Genomic DNA, 21,001 nt, shown 5'->3' with positions numbered 1-21,001 from the left:
GTAAGTATCGGCCAATCACGATGCCTCAAAATTAAGGAAATCGGCTCCCAGAAATCCACTGGCCAATAAATGTATCCTATATTATACATGCATAGGATATAATGTAAACAGCACCATAAGAGATGCAATAAGTTCATAGCAGGTGTGTGAATGATCTAAAATTCTAACTGTTGATTCCAGCCGGTCCACATTGTCAGCAGAACTAGAGGGCCCCAAAACCACATTTGCCTTAGGGCCCCATGGAGGCTTGGGCCGGCCCTGCTCATCAGAATTCATACCAGAACCGCCACAGAGCGGGACAAGGCCCGTTCAGGCAGAACCAGAACCTTCACTTAAACTATAATCTGACCCAGCGGTTCCCAAACTAAACATGCTAGCTAAATATTAAGCAATGTATTGAGCTAGCAAATGAGACGTAGCCTGGGGTTGCTAGCAGCCAGAATTTCCAGTAGCTTTAGCAAAACTGAACTTTTAGCTCTTTCTCTTATATTTTGAAGTCTGTAATTTGTTCTTCCAAACACTAGATGGCGCCGCAATCGACTCCCTACTTAACTTGATGGTGTCATGTTCCGTGATTTTCTGTTTATTTGGAGTTTTCTGTGTCTCTGTGTTGTCCTGTTCTCCCCTCGGTTACTCCCAGGTGTTTCTCGTTCCCTAATTACCTCCTGTGTATTTAGGGTCACCTGTGTCTCTGTCCGGTCCTTCGTGTGTCCAGTCGAAATATCAGTTTGCTACCGACGTTGAGCCCTGGCTTCCTCTCAGTCTGCTGCCTGTGTTTGTGGACAGTTCTGGATTTTGTTCATTAAATCTTCATTATTCATCTCATCCTGGGTCTGCTGCGTCTGCGGCACCACAACGGTTCATGACAGATGGAGATCATGTGTGGAAGTAGAAAGGGCACAACTGTTTTCCAGTCACAGTCAACTAGAGCGATTTATTTTAGAAACATATTAAGAAATCAGCAAATAAAAAGCGAAATGAGTGGATGAAGCTGAACAGCTGTTCTGTCCTTTTAACAACACTTTTATTAAACCTTGCTGAATAGATGTAAGCGATACTATGTGAGACTGAAGTTGTAATAGCCGTGTGATATTAGTGTATATTAATCATATCCCATCATTCCAGTGACCTGCGCAGTTCGCTGCCACTGATAACAGACATATAAAGTATTAATGAGTTGCAGTGATCTGTTCAATTTACTTCCCTGTCTGATACCGTTTTGTTCTTACAAACGCCTCTGTATTTAAAATATTTTTAACAGGTAGGATATTCTAGTAAAAGGATTAGATTAGGTTTCATCATGGATAGAAATTGTTCCAATGCTAAGCTAACCATAACTGCTAAGCTTCCACTTCAGTCACTCAAATAATGTTATTTAATATATTTAACATTAACAACCAGATGTAGTTTTTTTATTTGTAAACATGACGGTAGCAGTTTTAGACAGGTAGCACCGACAGACAGACTTAGTCATCTATCCGTGCTACGGTAGGAAAATCTGACGAGGTAGCACTGATAGTCGGACCACCGGTTCTGCTGGGTCGCATTCAACTTGACAGAAAACTTTAACCCAGCAGACATGAAGAGGTTCTCCTGGCAGCAGGGACGATAAAACCAGGACCAGAACCGCTCCAGAACCAGAACCCGCCCGCTGCCTCTCCACTGCAGAGCGTCTCAGGCTGCAGCGGCCGTGCACCACCGCCGCCATCTGGTGGCCAAATGAAGGAGCTGCAGATCCAGAGGAACCAAACATTTAATGCAGGACAAAGTTACATAATAATCCATAAAAACTGAATAAATTAGAGACACAAAGACCCAGCTACTGGTTAAACTGGTCATGATCAGCAGATGTCATTAAAGCCGTTTGGATCTTCATGGAGGACGGGTCCGGCTCAGTAGAACCCAGAGTCCTGGGCGGCCCAATTAGGAGTCTGGAAGGAGGAAGAAACAGAAAATGATGAGAAAACAAAGAAAACCCAAATAACAGAAGATTCCCGGTCAGAACCACAGAACCGGCTCAAGCCTCACTGGTACTCAAAGAAGCTGCTCTGAGCCTGACTTGTGTGACCAGAACCGGGCCTGCCGGGTTGGCTCCTCTAAGCTACAGATAAACATCTGGAGCCTCATGAACTCAGACGTCTGGTTTTACATGTACACTGAAGCTCCACCCAGGCCCAATTAAACCCCGCCCAGTCCGGGTTAAGCTCCACCCATTCACAGCTAAGCTAAGCCTCGCCCAGGAAGCAGGAAAACACTAGTGGACACGCTATTGGCTGGCGTATTTTAAACCAACCAATCCAGGAGCTCTGTTTGTTTTCCATGATGATGATTGACTGAAGCCTGTATGGATGTATTGATGCATATTCAGGTTTATTTAGCGTCGTGTGTTTTTGGTCTGGTCTGCTGTTTGTGGATTTTCACTGGGGATCTGCTGAGTAAATAATATTAACATCTAATAAATGCATCATATTTCACCAAACAAATGACTCTTATTACAGTTTAATGCTCCAGTTCCAATGAATCACATTTGACAGATTGAGGGTTTTCTGTGTAAATATGTAAATGTCCTGCAGGTGGCGCCCCGTCTGCATTTCTAAATGAGATGCAGAACAGGAAGGTTTGCTCCAAACTACGTTGATTAGCTTTGACCTGTGTGGCACGGTGGTGGCTCACCTCGTTCCTGGTGCTGTGGGCCGCTTTCTTCTCCATGTTCATGGCCAGCATCTGGCTGCGGAACGACAGGCTCTTGGTCTTCTCGATCACCTGCTGGTACGGCGACACGGCGTTGTTTCCCATGACGACGTGACCCTGAACACAAACTCTGGTCACCATCAGAACCCGAGGCCCGGTCCGATCCCAACCAGAGGACGGTTCTGTTCGGCCCGGTCCGGTCGGGGAGCCTCACCAGTTTGGAGTCGATCTTGGCGTCCAGCCGGGCGTTCCTGATCAGATTGACGATCCAACGCTCCGCCTCTTCAGGAGACATGTTGAGTTTATCAGCCAGCATGCTGAGGAAGAGGAGGAAGATGATGATGAAGATGATGAAGCACCACCCAAACCCAAACCCAGTTGGACCGGCTCCACCGGCTCATTTACAGCAGAGAAAACTTTCCCAAACCCTTCCTGCTCCAGCGAATCTGTACAGTTTGTGTTTGAGAGAAAACGCTCCAGAACCAGATCTGGACCAGAACCAGATCTGGGCCGGTGTGGTTCTGCTCTCTGCTCCATCAGTAACATGTTGCCTGGTTGTTTCATGTTAACAGGATTTCTGCAGCACTGCCCCCTGCTGGTCACTCCTCACCAGTCAGAGCAACACGTTCACATAGAGCTGGTACTGACCGGGTCTGGCGGGTCCGATCGGTTCTGTACCTGATGCTGATGCACTGATGAATGCGACAGAACGTCTCAAAGATGAAGAGCCGTGCGTTCTCGATGAAATCCTCCAGACAAGCAACCAGGAAGAAATCGTTCACCAGAACCTGGAAGATACCGGCGGGTCCAATCAGATCGATCAGTCCGATCAGAACCATCAGATTAACAATAAATGGCTTCAAAACAACAATATCGTTTATTGCAAAGAACTCGATTCACTGAAACTTATCGTATCTGCCTGACTGGAATCGTTTCCAACCAGAATTCAGGAATATAATCTGAGTTTATTGATGGTTTTATTGATTTATTGATGAAATATCTGAGCTCAGTTTTTTCTGCCATCAAATATGAATCATAATTCTGTGAGTCTGAATCTTCTCCGCTTCAGATTACTCAGGCCCAGGGCCGCCGCCAGGAATCCTGGGCCCCATGAAAAACAATTCATTTGGGCCCCTCCACCAGCTGCTGTTACAATTTCTTGAGTTTATCTGAACCATCAAAAGCGTCACAATTTTAAAGTCTTGCTTTCTTTGGTCCAGTACTGATAACTAACACAATATTTACTGCTCATGAATTTCACATCCAACAGTCCACATACAGTTAGCAGTAGGTTCCTTCATTTTAGTTTTAGAGACTGAAATGTTTCCCCACCAGCAACAGTCAGAGGCAACATGCAAAATATCCATGAAGCATCCAGACTTCTAAAAAATGCTGTTGTTGCATTTTATTCAAGCTGCAGTTTATAACTTTAATAAAAAATATGTTTTCTCCATATTTGTTAAAACTGTCATCATGTCAGATAATCTGTGAAAACAATCAATCTCCTCCACCTGCTCCCTGAACTGCTACTGCTAGCTAAAGTAATGCAACGTTCTGACCCAAACAACCAATCAGAACCAGGAGGAGGGTCTTAGCGCTGTCAATCATCCTCATTCACTCGCTGCTAAATGTGCTAATGGTGGAAAAACAACTTATCATTACAGGAAAAATGTTTATCTGCTGTCATTGGTAGCTATGCTAACTAGACTAAGCATTCACAACAGGCTATGCTAGCTGCAGCATAGGGATGAGCAGCCACATGAGATTGTGATTGACAGCGCTAAAACTCTCCTGTCTCTGATTGGCTGTTTCTAGAGAGAACTGGGAGAAAGCAGAGGAAATAGATTTTTCACAGATTATCTCTCATACCAAACTGTCACAACATAATGACAGTTTTAACAAATATGTAAAAAAATATTTTTATAAAAGTGACATAGTGCAGCTTTAATTTGACTAGGAGAGGAGAGAGGACGGGTCAGGAGGTCAGAGCTGCTGCTGACTGACTCACCTGTTGTTAAGAGGTAAAAGGTTCAAGTTCAATATATGAATATGTTGATAATTTCTTTCCTTAATTCATTAAATGTTAGTGAAATGGAGGCCAACAGTCTGTAGCTAAGCTAACTATGCTAAATGTTGATAATCTCTCAGTCTACCCACCTCTCAGAGAAAAACTGGGTTATAAATTAACACTTTTACCTTTGTCTCTCTCTGTTTCTCCATTTTTGAAAACCTAACTTTATTATTTTTCTTAGCAGCATAGAAACAGCCACAGTCGTTCTTGGTTTCCACTGACTGCTGCTGAACATCGTCACCTCAAGCCTCCAAGCAGGAACCAACCAGTTCCTGCAGATCCAGGAGGTTCAGGGTGAATATGTGTTTTTTGGTCCGGAAGGGGCAACATTTGATTTTTACTGCTAAAAACAATCTTTGAAAACACAATATGATTAATTTTGTAATTGACAGGGCCCCATTTTTTTATTTCTATGCACAAAAATTAAAAAATAGCAGAAATAAATTGTGGAGGCCCCCTGTTGGTCAGGGGCCCTTAGTATTATCATAACTTCCCCCCCTAAACGGCGCCCCTGCTCAGGTTAGTGTGAGGATGACCAGCAGGAGGTGCCAAACTCGTTCTCTGACATGCTGCCATGACCAGCCACTTCCTCCTTCAGGAGGAGGAGGCATGATGCTGTGGGACCAGAGCTAACCAGAGTTAGCATTGAGCATGTTTTCATCCCAGCAGCATCAATCCTTCAGGATGTTAAACGACTCGTCTCTCTGCTCCCACCGAGTCGCCTGCTGACCTGTGAATGGGAGGAAGAGCGCCCAAATAAGGGCAGGCGGGGTTCTGCTGTGTCATCGTCTTTATAAAGCTTTAAACAGCCACAGCTGGAGCAAAGTGCTGAGCATCTGAGATAAATAAGAAAGAATGAAAATAAAGTCACAACGATAGACACACAAAATTCAACCCAGTAAACCGACACAGTTCAGCAGGTAAAAGCTCGGCTGGGGGTCAATGAGCTGAACGCCAGGCGGCCATCTTTAAAAACGCACTCACCGACTCACACTCCCTCAGCTTCCTCTGAGCGCTGTCGAAGTCAAAGTTCACATAGAGACACTCCACGAACTCTGTGATCGGGTCCTTGTACGTGTACGACTCCTGGACCAGAGACGAAAACAGTTAACCCAGTAACCGGAGGCCCATCTCCCAGAATAACCTAGTTAACCCAGTAACCGGAGGCCCATCTCCCAGAATAACCTAGTTAACCCAGTAACCGGAGGCCCATCTCCCAGAATAACCTAGTTAACCCAGTAACCGGAGGCCTACCTGCTGGATGACTTTGACCAGGTCCTTCAGAACCTGCCGGCGCTTTCGCACATCCTTGTTGGTGATGACAGCGGTGGTGAGGTAGCGCAGGATATGAGGACACATGGTCTGGATGGCGTTCAGGTACCTGGAACACAGACACAGTCAGTGCTGTTCCCCTCCCGGCCTGCGGGGGTGCTGTGACTCACTGTGGCTGGTAGAGGAAGAGGTCGATGATGTTGTCGCGGCCTTTGGGGTGGTTGAAGAAGACGAACAGAGACCAGTGGATGAGCCAGGTCCTCTGCTGGAGCGACTGCAGTGGGGAGCTCACCGACTGGAGGACAAACAGGAAGTCAAAGAATCACTTCCTGTGGCCGCAGCACTCTAGAATCCGACAGCAACCGAATGTTTCTCTGCTCCGTGTGAACTGTTTATTCTCACGTTGTTGTCGACGGTCTCCCGGAGTCGGGTCAGGTCCTCCATGGCCGCCTCCCAGTTCTGCATCAGGATCTCCGAGGCCAGTTTCCCCCACAGCGAGCTCAGGGCGTTCCGGTCTGTGGACGGAACCTGCAACCGGCAGGAAGAACCGTCAGGACTGGGCCGGACCCAAACGGGTCTGTGGCTGTGTGGGGTTCTCACCAGGACCCGGAAGAAGTAGAGGTATTCTGCAGCGCCCGAGTAGTTCCCGCACTCGTACTGGAACTTGGCGTACCTGTAGAGCGTGTCCAGGTATTCCTGTCGGAACTGGGAGCAGAAACAAAACGTGTTGATAAAACCTTAAAGCAACATGGAGAGTACAGCAGCACATTAGCATCCCTCAACCGTAGATAAGAGCACAAACATTAGCATGCTAACCCATCACATGTTTTTCAGATTTTCCATCTAAATTTCAAAATGATGGCCAATTTTTCCAGGTGGCCCCCCGTTTACTTGGTCCCTATTTTCATGACTTGGATGAACTTTGTGTCACATTGGATGGTTTAACTTTGGTTTAACCCTAACCCTAACCCATCCTGTTCATGTAAAGCAGTGCTCAGTCCTCAGGCCCCCTGCTCTGCATGTTTCAGCTGCACCCCTATTTCAGAACAGCTGATCCAAATGATTGCATTACCTGTTCTGCAGCCATCAAGTACTGCAGAAGCCTGTTTATCACTCATAGATTCAATCCAGGTGTGTGGCAGCAGGGAAACACCTAAAACATGCAGGGCAGGGGGGCCTGAGGACCGGAACTGAGAAACACTGATGTAAAGTGATAGCAGTGTCGTAGCACTAGGGGCCGGTCTGGGTCTGGGTCATTGAGGACTCGGGATTTTATTTCAAGACCAGTCAGGACCACAACTGTAAAAATATCATTAAATTGTCAGCATATTGTTCAGTTTATTTAACATCTTTGTTTTCACTGGATGCAAAACATACCGATTAAACTCCAAGCAATAAAATGACTTTTACTAATTACGTGTTTGTGTTTCCGCTGCTACGCGTCGCTTCCCCTTTAACTCGCTTGCTTGAATTGATCATTCTAATTTATTTCAAGTCTAAGCATTTAATATCTAGGTGTTTTGATGGGAATGTGAATCTTTCAGATCAATTTGAGAAGCTGCTCAAATTGATCCTATTTCACATTTTATTGCATCATGTAGCGCGGGGCGCCGGTCTCGGTCTCAGCGCTAATATGTAGCAGAATCAGAAACTGAGGACTTTGCTGTTACTGAGTCTCACACCAATCGTCAACAGGAAGGAGATGAAGATGACGGTCATGTTAATGGTTAGCATTAGCGTCTGCTAATATTTTTATGAGTTTAACGGTTTGGCTTTAGCTTCTTCTACTTTTCTTTTTACACGTTTGGCCCATGAGAACATCTGTGATCACTTTCAGGTTGCTGTCTCAGGATGTGAAGGATTTTTCTGAAATACTCAATCATCTGGTGCACCAAAGAGAATCCATCTTTCTGGCAGCAGCTAATGATTAATGGACATTGACCATCCAGAACTTCCTGCGGTTGGGTGGCGTCCAGGCGATGTGTGTGATGTTTCAGGAAGAAGGCCTGACTCCAGGATTGTTACTGGGAACAGATTAGCTGCAGGGGGCTGAGAGGGACTGCAGAGCCTCACAGTTGATCCTGGATCATTATGGCCGCAGAGGCAGCTGGTTGCTATGGCAACGTGAGCACAAGCGGCGCGTTCCGAGGCGACAGAATAAAAACTTACGTTGTGTTTTTCTGACAGGTAGTCGAACAGCATCCTCCCATCCCTGAGGAGCAGACAGAAGACAAGAGGGTCAGCAGGTTCTGCTTCCCATCATGCAGCTGGGCGGGGGGCGGGGCCTGGTGGACCTGGTGGACTGCATCTGCCGGGTCGTCTCCGGGTCCTCAAACATCTTGACGATGGGCTCGGTCTCCGACTGCAGCTGCTTGAGCTGGGCCACCACGTTGCTCCTCTTCTCCCTCAGCGCTGCAGGACAGACAAGCAGCAGAGCGTCTGGCGGCCATCTTGATTTGCTAACATGTTTCACAGTTTCTACTTATTAGGACTTTTAGTCCCAGTTGACTCCCACACTGAAATAAAAAGAAGTTTTTGAAAATATTTTCTGTCATTTGTAGTTTTTTCTTCAGAAAACAAATAATTTAAACTCAAATCAGAGTTGTGAGATATAGGGGCGTGCTATGGTGGTGCAGCGGGTTAGCACGCCCCACGTTTGGAGGCCTTAGTCCTCGACGCGGACGTCGCGGGTTCAACTCCCGGTACCGACGACCTTTGCCGCATGTCTTCCCCCCCTCCTTCCTGTCTGCCTACTGTGGAAAAAATATGAGCCACTAGCGCCGCAAAAACTCTTCGGAGAAAAAAAAGATTTGTGAGATATTATCTTTAACCTGATTTGCTCCATTGTTTTTCATATCACATTCACTGTTCGTTATCTGACTAATTCATTATTTGTGTAGATTTTCCCACTCTGGCCCTCCGTACGCCTCTGCGGTTGCATCGTGATGATTCTGAAGATCTGCTTTTGACCCTAAACTTGGTGTCAAACTCTCTTTGGTTTTGGGTCAAATCAGCATCATGAAGGCTCTTAAAGGGCCGGTTGTGCCAGAATGTATTGATAAAACCCGTTCACAAACTGTTAAATTATCAATACATTTTTAAAATTAAATATTGTAGAACATATTTTCAGTCCCTCTAGGATTGCGTGATTCTTTTTGTGATTTTTTTGCAATAAAAATCAAATGTTTGTGGTAATAATTTGGAAATATTTGCACGTATTTATGTCAGTAAATGTGACTTTTTATTACTCTGACATGGACTATAACATCAATTAAAACTGAGGCAACTGTTTAGTACAAGTAAAGTTTTTGACAATTTTTAAGAAAAATCTGTAATAAACTCCTAATTATGTATTAGTGCAAAACAGTGCGGAGATTTGTTGATTTTGTGTGAATTTCCATGATAATTCTCAACAAACTGGAGGAACTGACTGATAGAATTTGGCAGTAAACAGCTAAAAGCTGCATTGATAAAATAATATTTAAGCACACTTTGTGTTTAGTCTAGAACTTAGAGGGCCACATAAACAGCTGTGGCGGGCCGGATTTGACCCACAGGCCTTCAGTTTGACACATGTGACGTAGGGGGTCCCAATCCCTACTTTGGGAACCCCTTGTCTAAATGCCATGGATTAATAATCTGAGAGTTTATGATCAGACATCTGACCTGAAGCATCATACACCGTCCTCAGCTTTTATTTTGAAATCCGTCCTCCCAGCTTCTTTGGAAAAACAAACTCGGACCAAAACTCTTCTGGAAGCTGTCAGACTTTCTAGTTTCAGCTTTAGTTATAAAGGTTCCTCCAAGGTACCAGTGGACCAGACTAGCTTTTAAATGGCTTCGCAGGGTGCCGGATTGCTAATTGTCCAACCTGCTGCCCACAGATAATATTTCTTCCTTGAATAAATCCCAGTTTTTTCAGAGGCATTTAAGATTGAATAATCCCAGAGTGCTAATTAAATGTGTTTCAGTCCTAATCCGGGTTGTCAGTGGATCCTGAAGAGGCGTCTGACCCCAGATCAGCTGCTTACAGTGAGGGATCTCCTTGTCTGGGTACAGGTTCTTGTAGACGTCCATGGCGAAGTCCACCATGTTGGTGTCGCTGAGCAGGTCCAGCTTCCCCTGCAGCAGCTCCTTCTCATTGTAGATCTGAAACACCATTTATTTATCACTTATCTGAGACGATATTTCCAACTTTTCTTTAAAATAAATTGAGCACAGACATTTGAAATGTTTTCCAGCTTCCTAACCCAATAAACTCTGGGATAAAACCAGAAACCCGCTCAATCTGTAGCTAAACATCTATTTAAAAACAACTTATAATTATTTTTTTATCTTGATTTCAGAATTTAACAAATAGTGGCGTATTGGCTGAACACTGTAGTTTTAATAGAGTAAAACATCAGCTGAGTTAGGGTGGAATAAAGCCGGTTTTATGTTTGTTGGCATTGAAAAATGACAGCTTATAATTTCTGCTTATCATTTACTGTTAGGAAATTAGCTGTAATTTTGAAGAGCCACTATTTTATTTCTGTGTTCAGGCTTAAAAATAAATCATAATAAAACACAGTGGGATGTTATTTGTAGAAAACGATGTAAAAACAAAAGTACATAGTTTGCAGTCTGATGACAAGAAAATGTGTTTAATATGAAAAGCCATAATAACTGTTGATTCTTGAATCAATTGAGGATAATCAGAATCATTTAACGAATAATGTTCAGAAATCAGCCGATTTCAAACTTTCCGTCATTCTCGGTTGAACCAGCATTACGTCACAGATTAAAGCTACTAATAAGCGTCATAAACTGCATTCTGACACATTTTCCTCTTATTTTTCAGCCGAACATGAACTCAGAGGTAAAAGCAGCCTGTTAGCTCCGCGGCTAATGCTAGCAGCTAGCCTTTAGCCCACCTAGCATGACTGAGCCAAACCTGCTAGAATCCGCCATTAACTTCCCACATGAACAAACAGCTTCACCTCCTTCACGGACAGGAACTCCAGCAGAGGGAAAACCAGGTGTCGGTCCAGAAAATGAGCTATTTTAGTCGTTAGATCGTATTCCGCCATCTTTACCGGCTTTCTACTGACAAACGGAACAGACGCCAGCTGGCAATCACGTGACAACCATACATTGTTTTTATTTATTTATTGAAAATATTTTGCTCTTATTCTTTTCATTGTTATAAAAATCGACCCTTTCATTAATTATCCAGTATAACATTAAATACTTTGTACTTTAGAACCACCACTGCTCCCAGTAAGTCTCCAGTTTCCATTTCCTGTGAACTGTCTGATGAACAGGTTGTAGATTTTCGTGAATTATTTTTACTCAGATGGGTTCGGCTGAATCAGCTGATTTAAATCCTTTAACTTTCGCCTTTAATCTGCACTAATTAAATTTTATGTTGATGAGGAAAATGGGAGGAAACGCAGATTCAGTGTGAACTAAATAATTCTGATCTTAGCTTTAAAAAGAGTTTCAACATTTGTATTTAAAATGTTAGAAAGAAAGAAATGTTTCTGGTTCTATCTGGTGCTGACCAGCTTCGTCCTCTAGGTGGCGGTATGAGCCTTCATTTTCTTATTCTCTATGCAATCTGCGGGTTTATCAAGGTTACTTTTTCTGTCATGCATTCATGTATTTTTCAGGGACAATCAGAGCAGGAAGACACGGATCAGGATTATGATTCAAATCACAAAACTTAAATAAAAGTTGAACAAACTGCGATGGAAACGGATTGATATTGAAACAAGATGCTGCTGCTGCTGATGATGATGATGATGAATAAATCAAAAGGAGCTCATTCATCTTTCTGCAGAGGGAGTGATGGCGGTTATGTAATGCCCCGCCCCCACCTGTTACCAGAGACTCGGAGCTTCTTGTGAAGCCGAGAGTTGGCAGAACCGGTACCGAACTCGGCCCGGTTCCTGCAGAATCTTCTGCACAGTTGGTGAGGAGGAGAGATTCCCGCCTCCGCAGCTCGGTGGGGAGGAAGAGGAGCGATGAAGGCCGGTTCTTCTCAGCTCTTTATTCCGGATAATAATCAGTTAAATGCGTCGCCTGGGAAACCAGCCTGAACTTTAACCTTCACAGCGCAGCAGGCTGAACCACCATGGTGAAGATGAGGATGATGATGGAGAACAGAAACTTTAATTAGTGAAAAATATCGACTGACTCAGTTTTCTGATAAAGAAATATGGAGAGAAATTTGTTCCAATATTATTGCCACAAAGAGCCTGTTTAAAAATGCATTTCAAAAATGAATCTTTGAAAAAATCAATCAAATTTCACATTTTGAGTGAAATTAATATTTGCAACAGTTTAACTTATATTTATGCAGTTTATTTTTTCAGATTCTTTGAAGGAGTTTTATGAATTTCATCCTTTTCTACGGAAGCCTGTTTCCGCTAAAAATAATCTCATTATATTGAGATCAATGAGCTACTATCTCATTATGAGGTGCCATAATAATAATAATATCTCATTATAATGAGGCTTTTTTTAGTCAGAGTGGTAGAAACGGGATTCCATACTTTTCCAATTTCGTTTTACAGATTCTGTTCCTGACTTTGGGGGCGGGACTTCCGGGAATTCATCTGATCAGATGTTAGTAACAGGCGTTTCAATTGGTCAGCTTGGACACGAAGATACGAAGTTCTTTTTCTGATCGTTCATTCGCCTCTGAAAGTTTATTTTTCACTGAATCTATGGAACAAATTTCTCTCCATAAAGATTCAACATTTATTTTATCTTCTGATAAACTATCTAAACATCATTCAGAGAAAATGACCATAAACTTTAACAGTTTCCTCCAAGATCAAACTGAGCTGGAAAGGAAATCAACTTTCTTTATGCTGCACCTTTTACACGTCAGAGAACACAAAGTGATTTACAAAATATGACGTATAAACCCACAGAGGATAACACAGCAGATATGTGACATAAAACAATAACAAACTAAATTAAAGTGAATCTGATCAATTATCTTCTGCTGCTTTTTAACAGAAACATTTTTATTCCAAAGAGCAGAGCTGACCTTCACTCTGAAGCAAAGTTATGATCAGTTCTCATATTTCCGGATGGATGAAAGTCAATCATTTTCATTCTCCAGTAAAAGTAGAGTTGCTGCAGCAGCTGCTGCAGCTTCTCCTTCTCTTGTTTTCCACTGATGAGGCGGACTGAGTGACAGCCGCTCCGCTGCAGGCAGTGAAGGGTTAATCCCAGCTCTGCGTAGGAGAGCGCGTGCCAAACGGAACAAAACCCAAAGCGCCATCTGTCCCACACACACTTGGTTCTGGCGCCGCGTATTACGCACAGCAGCGCCGCGCCGGGCTGCGGGAAGCTGCGGGAAGCTGCGGGAAGCTGCGGGTGATCAGCTCCACTCAGATTTGACCAGGTTCGGAGTTTGATCAGGTTCGGTGGTCCTGCTGCGCTCCTCGCTGGCGCGTGAAGGGAACCAGAGGAAGGATGGAGAACTCCTCCTCGTCCCCTCCGGACCTGGACCAGAACCAGAACCGGACCTGGACGGACCACAGCGTCCAGTACAAAGTTGTGAGCAGCCTGCTGCTGCTCCTCATCTGCGCGCTGGGCATCGTGGGGAACGTGATGGTGATCCTGGTGGTGCTCATCACCCGGCACATGCGCACCCCGACCAACTGCTACCTGGTGAGCCTGGCGGTGGCCGACCTGATGGTCCTGACGGCCGCCGGGCTGCCCGCCATCCCGGACAGCCTGTTCGCCTCCTGGGTGTTCGGCCGCTGCGGCTGCCTGCTCATCACCTACCTGCAGTACCTGGGCATCAACGCGTCCTCGTGCTCCATCACCGCCTTCACCATCGAGCGCTACATCGCCATCTGCCACCCGATCAAGGCCCAGTTCCTGTGCACGCTGTCCCGGGCCAGGAGGATCATCCTGCTGGTTTGGGTCTGCACCTCCATCTACTGCGTCATGTGGTTCTATCTGTCCGACATCGAGCTGCAGGTGTTCGCCAACGTCACCGTCGTCACGTGCGGCTACAGGGTCCCCAGGAAGTTCTACCTGCCCATTTACTTCTTCGACTTCAGCGTCTTCTTCGTGCTGCCGCTGCTGCTGTCCGCGGTTCTGTACGGCCTGATCGCCAGGATCCTGTTCCTCAACCCGCTGCCCTCTGACCCCAAAGGCCGGGGGAAGCGCGAGGCGGCCTCCGCCAGCAGCGACCAGCGCAGCAGCTGCAAGAATGCGCGACACTCCAGCTCCACCGCGACGTCGCGCAGACAGGTGAGCTACGCACAAAATCCCTCAGATCTTTGGTTTCATATAAAAAATGTCCAAAAGAGACTGAACTGGCGGAGAATATGAAACAGAAATGTAAAATTAATTTGTCTAAAATAGCCACTGCTTTTTGTAAATTTGCTATGAATGTTTTTAATGTGTTTGTTGGTTTTGCTGCTGGAGAACAGAGACTAACCCGAAACCAGCAGTGAGCTGAGAGAAGCTGCTGGGAGGAAATGACGTCATTTCCCTCAGCTGAACCCTGACGTTTAACGTTCACACTTAAAGTTCAGGTGATTTTTGTTTCACTGATTCTCAGTAAATGTTGCGTTTAAAAACTAAACGAAAAGCATCAATTCAGTCGAAACGATTCCAGCTGATCCTGGTTCAGAAACACAGACCTTCTGCCTGAGGTCTGCACTTTGACTAGGCCACGGCAGCACTTTGATTCTTTTCTTTTTCAGCCATTTTGTTGCAGATTAGTTTCTGAGTTTGGGATTATAATCCTGTTGATGACCCAGTTTGGACCCAGCCTCAGCTGAAGGACAGATGGACTCACATCTGACTGAAGGTTCTGGTCCCCAGAGAAGGTTCGGGTCCAATCAGCTGACAGGGACCAATCAGCTGCTCTGTTTGCTTCACATCAACTCAAACTACATCAGAATGAAGAGAATCAAACTTCAGTTAGGAAGTCCTGAAGGAAAAGCCTCTCTAGAAATGGCGGCACTTTGGACTGATGAGCCCAAAGTGGAGACGATGGACCAAGATGGACAGAACCAAACAATTCCTAAAACTTTAAAGAGATCAAATGCAGCAGAATCAGAAAGTGAGGATTTTTCTCTTAGTGAGTTTCAGTCCGACGTCACCTGGAAGGAGAAGAAGACAGACAGACATCTTAATGGTTCCTCTAATGTAGTTAATATGTTTAGCAGTTAAGACTGTTATGTGGTTAGCTGTGGCTAATAACTACTCAGTGCCAACATACTGTATATTCTCCATTACAACTATGGCGACCATTTTGAAAAACGTGACATCCACCAGAAAAAGGAAACACAAGATAAAAAAAATAAGTATGATTTCTATGGTTCAAAATATGTAGGCTATGACTTAACGCCAAGCACCAATTCATCTGGTGATTTTATAGCAATGACAATCGTGGCGGCCATCTTGAAAAATCAAAAAATTATCAGTGAATATGATTTCTATGGGTCCAATTATGTATGATTTGACACAAAAAATATTAATATGTGATAAATATTGGCACATTAGTGCAAAACTACATTTTCCTTCACAATCATCTTGAAAAATAGCATCCATTTTGAATTTTTCAATGGTGAGCGGTCGGTTTGTTTTTAAAAAAACCTGGACCATTTGATCCACTCTATCCTTCGTCTCATGGCTGGCTGCAGGTGACCAAGATGCTGGCGGTGGTGGTGATCCTTTTCGCCGTGCTCTGGATGCCGTACCGCACCCTGGTGGTGGTCAACTCCTTCCTGGACCAGCCCTACCTGGACAACTGGTTCCTCCTTTTCTGCAAGATCTGCATCTACCTGAACAGCGCCATCAACCCCGTCATCTACAACGCCATGTCTCAGAAGTTTCGCGCCGCTTTCCGTAAGATCTGCCGCTGCGGGGCGAAGGGCTCAGACAAAGCGGCGGCGTACAGCGTGGCGCTCACCTACAGCGCCGTCAAAGACACTTCGCTGGTGGAAAGCACAGATCACTTCACCACAGAGCTGGAGGAGCTCACGGTCACAGACGAGCTGCTGGCAGACCAGAAGGTCACATTCTCCGACTCATGTGGATGTGCAAAGGTGAACTTCAGTCAAGACTGGTTGGAGGCCAGCGAGGCGACTGGGGAGTCTCCTGAGGACTAAAGACCTCCAAAGTGTTGCCTAATGGACTCCCTTAAGTGGGAATATTGTTTCCTGAGTGCTTGCTGACCTTTTTAAAGCCAGGCTGCTGCAGGTAGAGATGTAAACACAGATTACAGCCAGTGGAGCGCAATGAGAGCCTCTGAGGCTCAAAGCCAAACATGCTGTTGGCCGAGAGCGATGAGACGTCGTAAAGCCACAAACAACCCGACAGATAAGAGCTGCCATTACGCAGCTGTTATCGTCATATGTGAGACCGGCCCACGCAAGGTGTTTGAGTCAACACGGCCAGACTGGGAGCAAAAACACCTTCCCCACTGCAAATATGTCCCAGCTCTCACATTTATGATCTCTGCAGCTGAGACAGCAGCAAGTCACGCTCACGCCTTCACACGGCATCCCACATAAAAAACAAGGATCCTTCGTTTTCACCGGCAGGCTGCAGGAAAGCAGCGGCACCGCGGTTTGAGCCACGCGACCAAAACCCACGAGGGTCAGCACCATTCAGAGGAGCCGGACATCCAGCAGCTGGGGGTCCAAAGGAACCCCTCCGGTCCCCAGGAGCCAACTCTGACCTCCAGAGGTCCCATCAGCAGAACTGGTTCTCCACGTACTGGATGGGTTTCATGGTCGGTCACAGCAGGGGCGGAACCAGCTGGTATTTACCGAGCTGCACCAGATTCAGATGCTCGTGTTCAATGAAGCCTTTGCTGCGATTATTGTGATTATTTGTATTTCTGAAGCTGCTTTTCATGATCATTATTATCACAGATTTAGAAACGTTGCTTTGTGTCGTGATTTTGTAAAGTTCTGCTTTTCTTACCTTATTGTAATAATGGATTGATCCTAAATTAATTTGTACATTTCATCTTCATACTTGAAATAAAGTTTTTGAACGCAGATTTATTGTTTCTGTTATTAAGCTTCTTTCTTCGTCTTCATTTTTATTTCCCGTTCCCTGAAAACTTCAGTCAGGAAAAACCAGCTGTGGTTTGGAGGAACCCGTGGACAGGAAGCCGGATTATTCCCGACTTCCTTCCCAGATTTGAACCCAATCCCAGCCTGGCACAGATCCAGGGAACATCAGAATAAACCAGTAACACGTCAAGTTCAGGATGCACAGAACCAGAAGGTCCGGTTCAGGTCCCAGTTATTAAATAAAAAAATAATCATATTTCAAATCAGCTAATGCTAGCTACCTAGCTGGCAACCACGTTAACCAACGAGCTAGCCGGCTAACTAACTGAGCAACAAGGCAACTTTCTGTTGAAGAATTTCTCATTTTGGTCCAAACGGCGATTTTATTTTTGTTTTTCGATATTTAGCCAACAAAAACATCCAACAGCCGAATAACCAAATAATCTCTGAACACGGACAGACACTCGGAACGTTCTGGATCTTCAGTCCGAAAACAAGAACAGGACGAGTTTCTACCACTTCAAAATAAAGCTGTTGGGAATAAAATAAGAGTGCAGCTCTGTCCTGCCTGAAGGCCGACCCATTTTCCTCCAAAACCAGAAATCTGCAGGAACCAGAACTTCTAGGAAGTATCCACCTCTCTTCACAAGAAATAACTGGTTCTGCCCAGAATCTGGGTCCAAATGACCCATTACTGAATAAACCGAACTTAATTCTGAAAGATTATGAGGGTTTTTCTTGTGGGGATCTGGGGTGGATTGATTTTGGTTTTTCTAATTATGTTGCTGTTTTCCACTTGTTTCTTCCTTGGCGATTCTAGTTATGTTTCTTGTTTGTAGTTATTTTCCTGTTGGCCTAATTTATCATGTTTTATTAGTCCAAGTTTTTCTCCTGTGTCACTTTCTGTCCCCAGCCTGGATCCACCTGTAGCTGCTCTCACCTGGAGCCAGTCACCTCACCAGCCCAGGTGTTTTTTACACCTTCCCAGTATTTAAGCTCCTCTGTCTCAGTCACAACTCGCAGTCCGTCCCGTCCCTCCCTGGATCATCCGTCCAGTTCGTGTCTCCAGTTTTGTTTTATTTTTGGATTTTTCTTGTTCCCTGGACTCTTGATTTTGTCATTTTTCTTTATTAAATTCTCAAAACCATCTGATGTGTCTGGCCTGCTGCATTTGGGTCGTCTCAACTTCAACATCAAGACATCTTTGTCCTTTAAAACGATCCGTCAGCAAAGATCCGACTCAAACCGAGAGACCCGGATGTTTGTGTCAGGTTTGTTCTGGTGAAACCATGAAACCAACAATAATAACTTTAATGATAATAATATTAATAATAATGATGATGATGATAATAGTGATGATGATGATGATGATGATGATATTGGCTGACGGCAGGTAATCATGATTCACCTTCTGCAGGTTAATAACATCTTCAGGCACAATGTGAGCAGAACCGGCTCAGCACCGGTTGCACCGGGTCCATGACGGTTCTGATGGGTTCTGTTCTGGATGGAGGAGAAGAGATGAGGAACTTTCTGGCTCAGCTCCAACACGGCCGTGTTCTGGTTCTGTTTCACCGGGTCAGACTCATTAGGTAACAAAGCGCAGAGGCGCAGTAATTACAGTTCTGCTGCGGCGGAGTACGGTGGCTCGGCAGGTCCAGTAATTATCTCTCAAGGAGGAGAAAATAAAAAGTTTACAAAAGCCGCAAAATGCTGGGCAGAAAAGGAGGGAGTCGTCATGGCAACCAGCATGATTATGGCAACCATCTGACATTATGATTATCTTCTGTCAGGACCGATTCCTGAAGCTGTGAAGACGATTCTGTGGCTTTAAACTCTGCGTTTCAGAACCACTGCACTCGATTTCAATCTGTGCCGTTGTCAGAGAAAACATTCGGTGGTTTCATGTAAATGTACACTACGATCAACAAAACTCTTCCAATTTCCCCAGAAATTGTGGTGTAAACAGGGACTAAATGATTCTCCCACTGAACTGATTTTACTGAATAAAAGCTGCAGGGAATCGATTCTCTCCTGACCACAGAGCGATCAGCCCAGCGTTTCCAGGAGAGGCCGGTTATAAATCAGGAAATTAGTTAAAAAGATTGTTTTTATTTAAAAGAAAAACACATTATTCAGAAACTTATCAGCTGCCAGTCAGAGCAATGCGGTTTCCATTTAGGGGCAACATGGGCAACCGCCCAGAGCGGCAGCTTGTTGGGGGACGCGCTTCTTTTCATGCTGCGAACAATTTTGGACAAAGTTTGGTGAGTTTTTGAACTCGGACCCAAAACCTGCAAAAAATGATATGCAGGCAGGAACATTAGGCCTGGGCAGCATTTTGCAGCAGTTTCCAGCATTTGTTATCATTATCATCACTAAATGTTATCATTTAGTTTGGTTTAGAATAATTATTGCACTGTCAATAAATGACTTCTAATCGATGTTCTTAGTTACCAGAGGAAAACAGTAAGGCCTTCATGAGCTCAGAGGGTCAAACTGACAAAAAACAAGATGGACGCTCTGCTAAAATATTTCTTGCCATCTTTCATGTTCTTTCAGCAAACAGTTGAGACAGAGTCGTTTTTGGTTTCACCATTATTTACCTGCTATTTTACCCGCCACTGAAAATATTCTTAAAATATTGTCTGTTGTTCTGCAGCTCATGTGACCAAACCAGCTGAAAAGATGAAAAGTTAAAACAGTCAACAGTTAAAACTTGAGTTGAGTTAAAACTCAAGTTAGAATGTTAAGTTTTAACATTTTAACTCAACAACCTCTAACTAACTGGTTGTACACAACCTCTGGTTGGGTAACCCAAAGATCTCTGGGTCTAAAAAGATAAAGTCTCTGAGAATAGTTCTTAAAGATATAGCCAGTGTTTTCAGCAAAATTGAGCTGACTGTCCAGGAATGACAAGGAATTTAAAATTGACCACAGTTTCAACAGGTTGGCCATCGAGTGAAACTGGAATCACTTTCAGGTTTTGTTTATGTCATTTAATTAGCTCTACTTCCTTAAGAAAATGAAAAGGTATGTTCTTTAGTGAGGAAATTTATCTTTTACGGTTCCAGTAATAATAAATAATAAAGACTTTGTGGTATTCTGATTTAATAATGTAATTACATTAGTTGTGTTACCACCCCACGCCACTAGAGGCAGTATCAGACCCGAAAATATCCTATTAAGGAGCAGATGTAGAAGTTCACAGAAAGCTACAGAATCTGTTAAGAACTGTGAGCTGCACTGAAGTAAATAAGAGAGAGAAGTTCAAAAACATGCTGAGAGTGAAAATCCTTCCTAAAGATGAAGATATATCACAGATTTCAAAAGAAAATAAAAACAGGAGGCCGCGGACAATATAGGAAATAGCGCCCTCTTCACTTCCGGAGTGCAATGGCCCCATTTCCATATAAGGTCTGAGACTGACAGCGGTCCGTCCCGCCCTTCCTGTTTGCTGCAGCGAGGTGGACTTGGTATTTTGCAGCGTTTAGGTGTGTGTGTGTGTTAGGTGTGTGTTAGGTGTGTGTTATGCCGGTTTAATAAATCCTGTTTAGTTGAATCCTGAGAATAAATCTGATTATTTTATTTTAGTTTTATTGAATCAAAAGTTTCCTTCTGGTTTCTTCACTTATTGTCGACCTTGAGGACAAACAGGCGGGACGAGGTGAGGACAAACAGTCTCTCGTTGGACGCTCTGAAGCCCAGCACTGCTTTGTCCGAGTCCAGGCTGGACACCTGTTGCTTGGCAACCTGTCCCACCTGGCGGCCCTGCTTCCTGTTGAACAGTACGGTTTCCATGGGCGACGGCTGGCGGTAGAGGAAGACACGGCGCAGACACTCACACAGCGCGGCGAAGGAGAAATCTGGAGCGCAGGTGGAGAACTTCCTGTCCCTCTTGGACGCCTGGACGTAACCTGGG

General features: G+C 44.6%; 3 protein-coding genes across 4 annotated transcripts in view; 1 reads left to right on the top strand and 2 right to left on the bottom strand.

Annotated features, from left to right (window-relative positions):
• Positions 1–1,735: 1,735 nt before the first annotated feature.
• Positions 1,736–11,162, bottom strand: eif3eb (eukaryotic translation initiation factor 3, subunit E, b). 2 transcript variants are annotated; one of them, XM_028036252.1, is made up of 13 exons: positions 11,014–11,162; positions 10,066–10,183; positions 8,329–8,446; positions 8,204–8,246; positions 6,635–6,739; positions 6,437–6,562; positions 6,205–6,329; positions 6,017–6,143; positions 5,747–5,848; positions 3,370–3,479; positions 2,906–3,008; positions 2,674–2,808; positions 1,736–1,931 (listed from the first exon to the last, which is right to left on the bottom strand). In XM_028036252.1, exons 1-13 carry the CDS (start codon positions 11,101–11,103, stop codon positions 1,893–1,895), a joined length of 1,341 nt encoding a protein of 446 aa, XP_027892053.1. In that variant the 5' UTR covers positions 11,104–11,162; the 3' UTR covers positions 1,736–1,892. The 2 variants fall into 2 exon arrangements, with proteins under 2 accessions (XP_027892053.1, XP_027892054.1); XM_028036253.1 differs by lacking the exon at positions 11,014–11,162 and adding an exon at positions 10,968–10,990.
• Positions 11,163–12,366: 1,204 nt separating this feature from the next.
• Positions 12,367–17,063, top strand: trhrb (thyrotropin-releasing hormone receptor b). Its single transcript, XM_028036260.1, has 2 exons — positions 12,367–14,293; positions 15,697–17,063. Exons 1-2 carry the CDS (start codon positions 13,505–13,507, stop codon positions 16,162–16,164), a joined length of 1,257 nt encoding a protein of 418 aa, XP_027892061.1. The 5' UTR covers positions 12,367–13,504; the 3' UTR covers positions 16,165–17,063.
• Positions 17,064–20,641: 3,578 nt separating this feature from the next.
• Positions 20,642–21,001, bottom strand: part of nudcd1 (NudC domain containing 1) — a 21,612-nt gene continuing 21,252 nt past the window's right edge. The window contains exon 10 of the mRNA XM_028036241.1: positions 20,642–20,996. Coding sequence (XP_027892042.1) covers positions 20,707–20,996 — 290 coding nt within the window. The 3' untranslated portion in view covers positions 20,642–20,706. The remainder of the gene's footprint in view (positions 20,997–21,001) is intronic.

This window comes from Xiphophorus couchianus, chromosome 13 (genome assembly GCF_001444195.1).
Source record: "Xiphophorus couchianus chromosome 13, X_couchianus-1.0, whole genome shotgun sequence".
Taxonomy (NCBI): domain Eukaryota; kingdom Metazoa; phylum Chordata; class Actinopteri; order Cyprinodontiformes; family Poeciliidae; genus Xiphophorus; species Xiphophorus couchianus.
Note: the sequence above shows the minus strand (reverse complement) of the source record. Positions and strands in the feature narration are given on the sequence as shown.